Below are 10,847 nucleotides of genomic sequence, written 5' to 3'. Positions count from 1 at the left end.
GCTCTGCCTGCAAGAACCTACCATTGACAGTCCGTTCGGCAGCAGCAGCAGCAGCAGCACCACACTCTCACACTCTCACACACACACACACACGCACGGACAAGTTGTTGCAGATTTGTGTAGCACACTTTTAGGCGGCACGCTCGGTTTTCGGAAGGAGAAGCCCGGCAAAACGCACAGCTGTTGAGTTGGCGCCAAAATTCTTTGCCACTTCCGCGCAGGCGTCAGGCTGTTATATGCCTCGCATCATTCGACTGGTAGGACAGTTCACGGCAGGAGCGTCTCAGGGTGTAAGTTGGGCTCCTTTTTGTTAAAGCGAAAATAATTGTTTTAGCCTTTCTTTTTCCAATTCTGTAACTAAAATAGTTGTGGATAGTGAACACCTGTCGTTCACCCACTCAAAATGAAATGTTGCGACCCTAAACCCCTGCAATTTTTTGCTCCTACGCAGACAAGCGCCTGCCTGGCTGGCTGGCTGGCTGGTCTCCCACTCTCGGCATTAATCGCAAAATTCCCTGTCAAAAATGTGACACACAAAATACTTGTCTGCCAGTTACCTAACGTTGGGTATTTAAAAAGTTGTTGGCAAAACTTTCAAATTAAAAAGCCCGTGCTTAAATTGTGCGAGCACAAGGATGCGAGCTCCTACGACGTCCTGGCTGGTGGCTGGTGGCTGGCGGCAGGCGGCAGGCAGGGCTTGGCACTTGATTCCTGGAACAGTGCAATCTCTTTGCACTGCAAGTCTCATTTGCCCATTCCGTTTATGGCATTTTGCATGTGTAAATACCGTCCTTATTATTTTCCTCACGTTCGCAGGGGCAAACTGACTGATGGAGCACCAAATTAACGAATTCCGTTGAAGTAATTAAAATTTAGCAGAGAGTAATTTTTATTTTAAGCTGCAAAAAATACATGAACTGTAGAGAATTCAAGTGTCTTCATAGTGGTGTGATCTTTGGGGAGAGATTTAATTTCATGTTTGCAGTTCTTGATGTATTTCCATTTGCTCAACGGCAGCGACCCCGAACAGCTTTGGAGATGCGAGACGAAAATGGGTATGGGGTAAATGCAAATGGAAAACCAACTGAAATGGGATTAAAAATGCATAACATCAATTATGAGAAGTTTTCTTAATTTTCATCCTGTCATAACTCACATTGGGCTTCACACATCCACAACTTTTCTCCTGTTCTGGTCCTTTTTTTTTTTTGTTTTTTTTTGCAGCTCCTTTCCAAGCCGAACAAGGGCAAAGGCGAAAACTTGCCATGCCACACACACACACACACACACACACATGGAGAGACTGCACATTTGTTTATTCCTCGATTGCGTACAAACATTTGCATTTGCATAGACAAGTTAAAAGCATCGCCTCCTTGCCCCAGGACCCGCACATCAGCTCCCAGAATCAAGAGCAGAACCAACTTCCTGCTGCCTGACTGCCTTCCAGTCAATGCAGCTGTCGTTGCAAATATGTGGAAAAACTGCTGCATATCCCGCTCCAGCTCCTGCTGCTGCTCCTGCTGCTGCTCCACTCCTTGTTGCATGCGAAATTGCAGATTTCATATGCAAATTTTTGCACTTCTACAGAAAATTATTCAAATTACTTGCGAGCGACAAGCATTGTGGAGTGTGTACACATACACACACACACTCTCTCTCTATAAAAGAGGAACAAACGGAACGGCACACCTTTGCACCTTGCCATTGCCCAGGACACAAAAAAAGTCAACAGCCTTGGCCGCTTGTCAGCGCCATCAATGGGATTGGCAAATCTTTGCACAGGTCCCAGGCAAAGTCAAATAGAGAATGGGGAAATATTTGTGCCCCACTCTCACCGACAACATCAATCAGGGCGAATGGGCGAATGGCGGTTCGGGTTCATGGCTTGTAATCCTTTAATATTATTAAATAATTAACACGCATTACTTGGCTTGTTTATGGCAGCTTTGGCAACGCCATCATCTCCTCGGCTGATTCTGCTGCTCGGGCGGGCGGAAGTGATGGAGCTCAAAGTCCTGCCAGGCAGTGCTTTCCCTTCCTTTGCTCCGCTCTGCTCTGCTAAGCTTCATTCTATTCAGCTCTTCTCGACGGGGGCAGAGGATTTAGCCATCAAAAGATAAACGCAATTATGGAGCAGTTAGGAACACTGCTGCGAGCACACTGTACAGTACAGTGTACACCCGTGGATCAAATGAAGACAATGCCGCGATGCTGCGAAACATGCAAATTAACAGGCACAACTTTTCCACACCGACGACGAAGGAGTTAAAGTTCATTTTTGTAAACTAAATTTGCATATTTAAATGGCATTATGCCCAGACACTTGACAGTCTAACTGGCAGTTGGCAACATTCAGCACCCAAGAATCAGACTCCTGCTCCTGCTCCTGCTCCGACTCTTGCTCCTGCGCCTGCTCCTGCTCCTGCTGTCTCCGTGTCACTCTACGGTGACGGTGACGGTGACGGTGACAGTCGGTGCCTTGTCACGTTTCTGTTGGCTCATAAAAGTGAGATTGAATTTTGAACGGGTGGGCAACAAACTCGTTCCGTTGCCCGTATTACACTCACTCTGGCTTCGAGTGCGGCTTTGATTCGGGATTGCCTCTGCCTCTGCCGCTGCCTGTGTGTTGCGCTGCTGCTGTCTGTGCTTAATAGGCCACATGAACTTGAACCCCATCGTGGTATGTGTGATGATGATGATGGAGAGGACAATTCCCAACGAAATTGTTGCACACGCGCGCGTCTGCCACAAAGTTAAAGCAAAAGTGAAACTGAAAGTTTTCGATGTCTCTGTGCCGGAACGTGGGGGAACGTGTGCGAGGGAGCGGAGTGGAGTCCCAGGCGGAAGTCATTAACGTCTGAAGCCCGAGAGTCGATTCGGTGTCATGTGTGCGAGCAGGAAATTTCATTTATAACTACTCATCACAAGATTTCTTTTTGGAGTGTGTCAAGGAAGCGCCGCATAATGAAGAGCGATGGCTGATTCACGTCCCTAACTTGGCTGTAAAATGGGAATCGAATCGAGTCGCGACCAGGTCTCTCAGGGTCATTGAACAAGGGTTCGCTTTTTGTGGCAGCCATGTGCCAGCGAATGGCATCTGGAAGGCATTCCAAGAATCTTGCCTGAAACGTGACTGGAGAGAGAATAGAATGTGACAGCAAGCAGATGGATTCAGACTTCAGAGGTTGGTTTGTGTTTTTATCAGCGCCCATCAAAAGTACTCTGCAACAGAATTTAACTGCCGCTGATGCAAGGCACTGATGCCACACCATAATTAGCCAGAAATTGCGAAATTGATGCACTTCGAACCAGCAAATTTGGATATCTAAAACAGAACAAATTGGAGAGAAACACTAAATCATTTGACGTATGTATAACGATTGGGGCACTGGGGCACTGGGGCACTGGGGCACTGGGGCGCGAGCGGCGTTTGATTGACACGACGCTAATTGGAGACCAATCTGGCTGGTTGTCCATAATGCTGAGATTAGTAGGCCGCAACATGTGCGTGAATTGTGAGGGGTGGGTGTCTGTGAAACAAGGACCAGCCTATGCCCAACGGACTTACTTAAAGCGAAGCTTTTCGCCGGAGCAGCTGAATTGATTTCAGGCAGTCTATGTCCATGTCTGTTGCCAGCAGCATTAGCTGTGTCTTTTATGTGGAATCAAATAACGATTCGGGCCACCCGCAAAACTTGTAGCAGCCAAAAGTTTTTTGGCCAAATAAATCACGATGCCAAGCCAAGAGACAAGCCAAGAACAACTCAATCGGAGAAGGCACTCGACAAGGACATGAACATGGAATGCACGCAATGATAAATCGAAAATATTTTTAGTTGTTTACACAGCAAGCATTTAGGGCGGGGGAAGCGACAGACAGTCAGTGAGACAGTCAGACAGACTGAGAGACAGAATGTCGTAGTCTCTCTCCCCTCCCAACCCACTCCTCCTGCCGCCAGCCCGAATTGACCAGCACTCAATAAAAAGTAACGCAGACTCCTCCGGCCACTCTTTGCTGCTGCTCGAGGAGGAGGAGGCCAGTTTAATGAATGAACAAACAGTCGGGTCGGACAAACGGAGGATTACGCTGACATTGGACATTGGACCCAGAGACTGCCCTCCTGACCTCCTCGGCCAGCAGCGCTTCAATCGAGTTGAGTAAACAAGTTGCGCGTCCTTGTCCAATTTTAGTTGCTCGAACAGAAGGAGTCTCCTTCCTCCCTCCCAGTCGGCACTCAAGTGTTAATTGTGTGCGTGATTTAAGCTTTAGTTACCCTGCTCCACCCTCCTCCAACCGTTTGAATAATTGCTTTTTGATTGTGTTCAATGCTGCGAAGGCTTTCCTCTGCGCTTAACTTTAATTTGAATTCTCAATCTCTTTGCATTCGTCGAGCACGGCGCAGCCTTCGCAGCAGCAACAGCAATCTAATATTCCGTTCTGCAATGTTTTATCCCCTCGAACTGCCGCGGCCACGTCAGCCGCTCTATGGCAAGAAATTTGGACTGATCAGGGCCCAACAGCAGCAGCAGCAGCAGCCACAGAGTTCCGGGAAGATCAGCTGCAGACCCTTGGGAAAGCTGTGGCGTCTCCTTCTTCCATATCTCAAGGAGTACACGGCTACCTCCTCGGTGCATGGCATACGATATCTGGCCGATCCGAAGCTGAAATACTTCGAGAGGTATGTCATTGTTGATCTTACAGAATTCTCGGACTCCCCTGCGCTTCCAGCAATAATAAAGTATTAAATTTTTGTGCATAGAATAATTTGGCTGCTGATTCTGGTGGCCACCAGCATTGGGGCCAGCGTGGTGTACGTTGATCTCAGTGAGCTCTACCAGTCGGTGCGTATTCAGACCACCATCAGGAACACAATGCTTCCGATATTCGTTGCCCCCTTTCCCGCCATTGGGATCTGTCCGCGCAACCGCGTCAATTGGAATAAATTGGAGAACGAAGCGCCCTATCACTTCCTGGGTCCGAACATCACTGCCGCACAAAAGCAGCTCTTCATTAGCTTCTTCACGGCTGCCTCCGACACGCACTTGACGCGTCTGACAGAGATGTCGAGCTTTTTTGGCAATGCCACGCTAGCGGCCGACTTGCCACTGCTGAATGGCTTAGATGTGGCAGCAGTGATTGAGTACATCCAGCTGGAGTGCAGCGATATCTTTTCCGTCTGCCACTGGCGCGGCAATCCGCTGAACTGCTGTGAGATTTTTGAGTTGCAGTTCACAGAGTCGGGCACCTGTTGGGTGTTCAATTCACTCATCAGTCCGGCAACGAAACAGAAAGCGGTGAGTGAGTGAGTGGTCTGGTTAGATTAATAACTCACTTGCGATTTGAGCTCCACAGAAGGAGAGCAAGTACTATCCGCGTCGCACACCCCAGTATGGCGAGGGCTCTGGCCTGGATATTTTCATGCGAATCAACAAGTCTCTGCTGCACTCCAACAAACGGGGCGTACACGTGATGGTCAAGCAACCGCAACAGTGGAGCGATGTGGTGCGCTATCTGTCACACGACACCCACACCCAGATCAGCATGGTGCCCCGCCTCACGACCACGGATCAGCGAACCCGGGCCGTGACGCCGGACATCAGACGCTGCATCTTTCACGACGAGATCCACCATCCCAAGTACAAGAATCTGCAGGGCTTTGAGTACTGGGTGGGCAACTGTCGCAGCAGGTGCCACCAGGAACATGTCGTCAATATGTGCAAGTGCTCGCCCTCTGTTTTCTTTCCGGTAAGCGATAAGGGTGAGTAAGAGTGCCATCCCTTGCAAGTTGACATATCAATAAGGACTCTGTCCATTAGATAACTTTACTGTCTGCAAGCCATCGGACTTTAAGTGCCTCTACGATAACAGGCGTGAGTGCAGCAGCATACCAATTAGTGGAATCTACGGGCATAATTTATTATTGTTTCGCCATCAATTTTACAGGCACTTTCAGCTCGGAACGGCATCCCCAGGAGAATAAGTACGTGGACAGTCTGTACAAGGAGAGCATGATCTGTGACTGCTTCAATAGTTGCACTCAGCTAATCTTCGATCGGGTATTCAGTAGCAGCAGCTTAGAGTAATTAAATGCCCAGCTGGATTAAATGCCAATAGCTAAACCAATGCGACTCTTCCAATCTCTTTCAGCTATAACGAGACCGACACTGAGGTGGGTACCATGCGCCTGGACTTTTTCTATCAATCGGGCTGGTTCATCCAGTATCACACCAATATGCGCTTTACATTTGTGGAATTGCTGGGTACGTTGCATAAATCTCAGCTCTTGGGCCAATTATTTTGATTGATTTGGAATAAACCTTTCAGCTAGTTTCGGTGGCATAATTGGCCTCTTTTTGGGCGCCTCACTGCTAAGTGCCTTCGAGCTGGTCTACTACTTCACCATTGGCCTGTATTTATATTTGCATGGGCAGAGGAAACTGGAGGAGCAACCACACCCACAGCCACCAGTCATAACTATACCCTTTGCACAGCGAAAGATTACACCAGTTAAGTATATGCGTTGATGCGATTATAAGTACAATTTGACGAGTATCAATGACAGACAGTATACAAATCAATAAATAACATTCACCAAGCATTCCTATGGTGCTGGTGCTGCTGCTGGTGCTGCTGCTGGTGCGGATGCCTTATCTTGCTTTTGGCCTGTTCCTTTTGGGTTGTATGCACCTGGTGGTCAGCTAGGTGGGTGACTTCGTTCTGCAAATAGCTCTTGAAGGTGCGCCACTTTATCTTTATTTTGTGCTGGAGTACGCCAAAGTATGCGTTGTCATAAAGATGCATGCCAAAGCCGATGGTTAGATAGTAAATCAATTCAAATGCACTGACCATAGACGCGCCCAAGCACAGGCCAAAGATGCCACCCAAATTAGCTGAAAAATAAATACACATATCAGAGAGAGAGAGAGAGAGAGAGAGCTCTTAAAGATGCCCAAAGCCCAATACCAATCAAATCAATCGTGGTAAACTCCAGACTGGTGCGGTACAGCGGCGTCGTCTCCACTTGGTAGTGCACATCCCCCTTGAAGAGTTTCTGCTGCGGATTCTTGGGACTGCAAAATGGTTTATACAGCTTAAAAAGGAACCCATTTAAATGCACCAAAAATCCGTCTTACATTCGCTTGGCGGAGAGCGGCAACGTCGTTGTGGATGTGTAGTAGTCGAGCAGATAGCAGTTGACCAGACAGGAGCATGTCATGCCTGGCTTGGTGGCACTAAACAGAGCATCCTCCTCCCGACGCTTGTCGTAGCTGAAAATATCTGCAACGAAGCATTATCCAGTCTCTCGTTTGGGCTGATCCTTACCATTATTCCTTGCGAGGCACCGCAGGCTGGTTGCAGTGCATTCCTTGACTGGAAAAAACAAGTTCAATGTCAACTCAAGTGACACAAACAGTCTCTGTGTGTTCCCCAACTCACCTTTTTGGTTTTGCAGAAAGAAAATGGGCAGGGAGCAGTTGCAGAGCTCAATCAGGTACGACTCGTGGCACCGATTCAGACAGTTGGTCAGCTGAAAGGGTCTGCCATACTTCTTGGCCGAGTCCGCGGGATCCAATTCCAGCTGCTCGTCCACAAACAGACAATTGCGACGCTCGGGAGGAATGCTCCGGGTAGTCTCATCGGTCCACGTCAGGTCGGGCCGAACCGTCACATAGGTCTCGGTGTTTTGGGTCATGGAATAGACCACATTGCTCATTTGGTCTGGCTTCTTGATCATTATCTGCAGCATGGAGTAGGGATAAATGCAATGGTGGCCACTCCCATAGATCTACATACATACATAGACTTTGTCGGTAGCCAGGGAGTTCGGTCGCTTGAAGCTCTCATTGATGAGCAGATCAAAGTTGAGACCCGTGCCCTGACCAGCCTTCGCATTGTGACGCGGATAGAATTTGGGGCCCTCGCGTGCCTTGATCTCCTTGGAGCGCGGCGAAAGCTCCGAGTTGAACACCAGACAGAACCCGAACTCCGTCTTCTCCATTACAAAGTACTCGCAGCAGTCGAAGGGCGAGCTGCGCCACAGGCACGAGTCCGGCACAATAATATCCTCGCAGCTTAGCGTCAGGAAATATGCCAACGTTGTGAGGTTAATGAAGTTCATTGCCTCGAGATTGTCGTCCTTCAGCTCTGACAAGCCGGCCGCATAGCTGCCAAAGCTCAGCGTTTCCAGACGAATAACCAAAGTGGTGAAGGACGCCACCAGCTCCGAGCTGGCATTGGCAGGCAGGAATCGCGCCTTGGCTGCCTTGAGCTGGCTCCAATTGATGCGATTGTGAGGGCAAATGCCAACGGCTGGAAATTCAACGAGAAAGACGGGATACTGCGGATCTTGGACGACAGTTTGCAGCTTCTGCGACACAAATCGTTCCGACAGCATCAGATAGAAGAACCACGACAGGGCAATGCTGCCGCAGAGCAGCAAACACCAGATAAGTCTGCAAAGGGACAGCACAATTGGTGCATCAGTGGCCAATCAATCCACTTGCCTGCTCAACGCTTAACGCCTGCAGACCTCTCCAGGTTGTGCAGCTGCGGATCGTAGAGATAGCGGACACAATGGATGGTTGACTTTTCGCAGTAGCTCCGAAAGTAGACGCGCAGCAACTCCATAAAGCACTTAGCGTCAGCCTTCTGCGGCTCATCCGATTTGTCGCCATTCGCCATGCCGGGACGCGTGTCGTTGATTCACTGAGCTGTGGTCCGGCTGCCGGGGAACCCTTTTATGGAATGGCTGTGCAAATTGCTGTGGGAAACTTTTATCGGACAGGCATCCATTACGGTTCACATCGGCCTGTAATTGAGTAGTTATGTTTGCGGCAAATGATAAGCCGGAAGTGGAAGAGGTGCGTGTCCGTGTCGTCGCACTCATTGATTAGCGGGCTCGCCTCCCAATTAACCGTGACTTTACCCAGCCCAAGTCCTCAGTCCTTTGGTTGAGCGAAATGGGTGAAGTTGAGTGGCAGCCTGATCCGCAACTCGGTAATGACGGCGATGATGATGATGTTAATGATAGTGGGCCGGGCAAGCAGACTAAGTCCAAGAAAAAGGACAAAAAGAAAAACAGTAAATGGCTTTCCATTAGGCGGTAGGTTAACCACACACTTTCGCTGACACTGCCCCAACTTGAACCCCCCACTTGAACCCCTTTGCAGCTGTGCCCGCATACCACTGAAGGTGATCTTTGCCATTGCCACTGTCTATGTGTGCATCCTCTCCTCGGAGCGCTACTTTTACTACTGGGTGCAAACGACCATCGAACGCACCGACGTCCACGTATCGGAGATCAGTTTTCCGGCAGTGACCATCATTCCCATGGTTGTCACCAATCTCAATATGTCACAGGAGGCGCAGCGCCGCACCAGAGTCTTCAATATGGCGCGGGCCGTTCTCTGGCAAACCCCCGATGCAGCCCGACTCGATGAACATAGCTTCGAAGAGTTTGCCGACTACGCAGATGTGGATCCCACCATGCTGGACTTGGACTCCATACATGATTCAGTGCAGGATTCTTGCAAGCATTTCTTTATGGAGTGCACGTGGCGCCGCAAGCCCATGAACTGCTGCAGTCTCTTTCGGTCAGTCTCCACCTACAGGGGACTTGCGTATGTCTTCAACTCGCTGCGCTGCGAATTGCCGGACGAGACTTGGCCGTGGTCCGTGGCTGCTTCGGGTTCCCTCAGCGGCCTCAATGTGAAAATATATCGTAATCAAAATTTGTTTACTCTAAATATGCTGGCGGTGAGTTAACAATCAATTGTATCGATAATAATGACGCCTTTGTGCACCTCTCCAGGTGATTGTGCATGAGCCCACCCAGCTGCTGGGCCAAAGTATCGCCTATTCCTCGGAGGATCGTATTGTCGTTCCCGTGGAGCCACTGCGCTTCACAGCCGAGGCGGATGTGAAGGCTCGTCCCATCGAAATGCGCCGCTGTCTGTTTGAGGTGATGCCGGAATGAGGTTTTTTTTTTTAACGGGAGGAAACCATTAAAAGTTTTATCGTTGCAGAGTGAGATTGTGCGGCTGGGCCAGTCACGATCCGAGTGTATTTACAAGTGCCATGTGAAGTACATCTTGAAAAGATGCAACTGCACCCTGAATCTGCCCCGTCCGGTGACTACAAGGGAGGAAAATACCACAGAGCCGAGCGACCACAAAGCACAAGCGATTTGTGGCGTAAAGCACTTGGCCTGCTTCAATAACAACAAACGTGAGTCTTGTTATATAGTCTAGCATATGTATATGTATAGCAGTATTATCTGATTACCAAGCAACAGTTTCGCTGTTTGCCATGAGCAACATCATCGAGGAGTCCCGGGCGAACGTCTTCAATACCATCGACTGCGGCTGCTACCCCCAATGCGATCACACACAGTACCACTCCTCCACCTACACCGAGCGATTGAGCAGCGTGGAGAACAACAATTCGGTGATCGAGATAGACGTATACTTTCAGGAGGAGACCCTCTTCTCGTATCGCTCCATGCTGCGCTTCACCCTAATCGATCTGATGGGTGAGTCTCACACACACAGACTTCGATGGAATCTTACCAGTTGTCTTACCCACTCCATCACTCCACAGTTTCCTTTGGTGGCATAGCCGGTCTGATTATGGGAGTCTCGGTGCTGGGCTGGGTTAATGCCATCCTGGATCGCTTCGCCTGCTGTCGCCTGCCCAACGATGGCTAGCCACTGCCACTACCACTGCCACTGCCTCTTCTCATCTTTGTTCTGAATCTGTAACAGGCGAAGCAGCTGCGTTCCCACGTTTCTTTACCTGTAATAGAAACAACACACCAACACACAGGTTATTCAGACGAACATAA

The 10,847-nt window shown here is 49.3% G+C and overlaps 3 protein-coding genes across 3 annotated transcripts; 2 read left to right on the top strand and 1 right to left on the bottom strand.

Annotated features, from left to right (window-relative positions):
- Window positions 1-4,358: 4,358 nt before the first annotated feature.
- On the top strand, window positions 4,359-6,632 carry LOC111076636 (pickpocket protein 19). The gene is made up of 7 exons (XM_041591736.1): window positions 4,359-4,682; window positions 4,764-5,298; window positions 5,357-5,762; window positions 5,821-5,874; window positions 5,948-6,083; window positions 6,152-6,264; window positions 6,329-6,632. Exons 1-7 carry the CDS (start codon window positions 4,447-4,449, stop codon window positions 6,526-6,528), a joined length of 1,680 nt encoding a protein of 559 aa, XP_041447670.1. The 5' UTR covers window positions 4,359-4,446; the 3' UTR covers window positions 6,529-6,632.
- Window positions 6,593-10,221, bottom strand: LOC111076632 (pickpocket protein 19). The gene is given in 7 exon segments (XM_022370499.2): window positions 6,593-6,894; window positions 6,968-7,074; window positions 7,138-7,282; window positions 7,328-7,375; window positions 7,442-7,742; window positions 7,803-8,476; window positions 8,479-10,221. Coding segments are annotated over 7 exon segments (1,785 nt in total). The 5' UTR covers window positions 8,687-10,221.
- Window positions 7,824-10,727, top strand: LOC111076634 (pickpocket protein 19). Its single transcript, XM_022370503.2, has 6 exons — window positions 7,824-9,107; window positions 9,175-9,760; window positions 9,816-9,965; window positions 10,030-10,231; window positions 10,299-10,535; window positions 10,604-10,727. The coding sequence occupies exons 1-6, from the start codon at window positions 8,965-8,967 to the stop codon at window positions 10,708-10,710; spliced, it is 1,425 nt and encodes a 474-aa protein (XP_022226195.2). The 5' UTR covers window positions 7,824-8,964; the 3' UTR covers window positions 10,711-10,727.
- The last annotated feature ends 120 nt before the right edge of the window (window positions 10,728-10,847 follow it).

This window comes from Drosophila obscura, unplaced genomic scaffold, assembly GCF_018151105.1.
Source record: "Drosophila obscura isolate BZ-5 IFL unplaced genomic scaffold, ASM1815110v1 contig_150, whole genome shotgun sequence".
NCBI classification, from domain to species: domain Eukaryota; kingdom Metazoa; phylum Arthropoda; class Insecta; order Diptera; family Drosophilidae; genus Drosophila; species Drosophila obscura.
The sequence above is the reverse complement of the archived record's forward strand: the minus strand, read 5'-3'. Positions and strand labels throughout refer to the sequence as shown.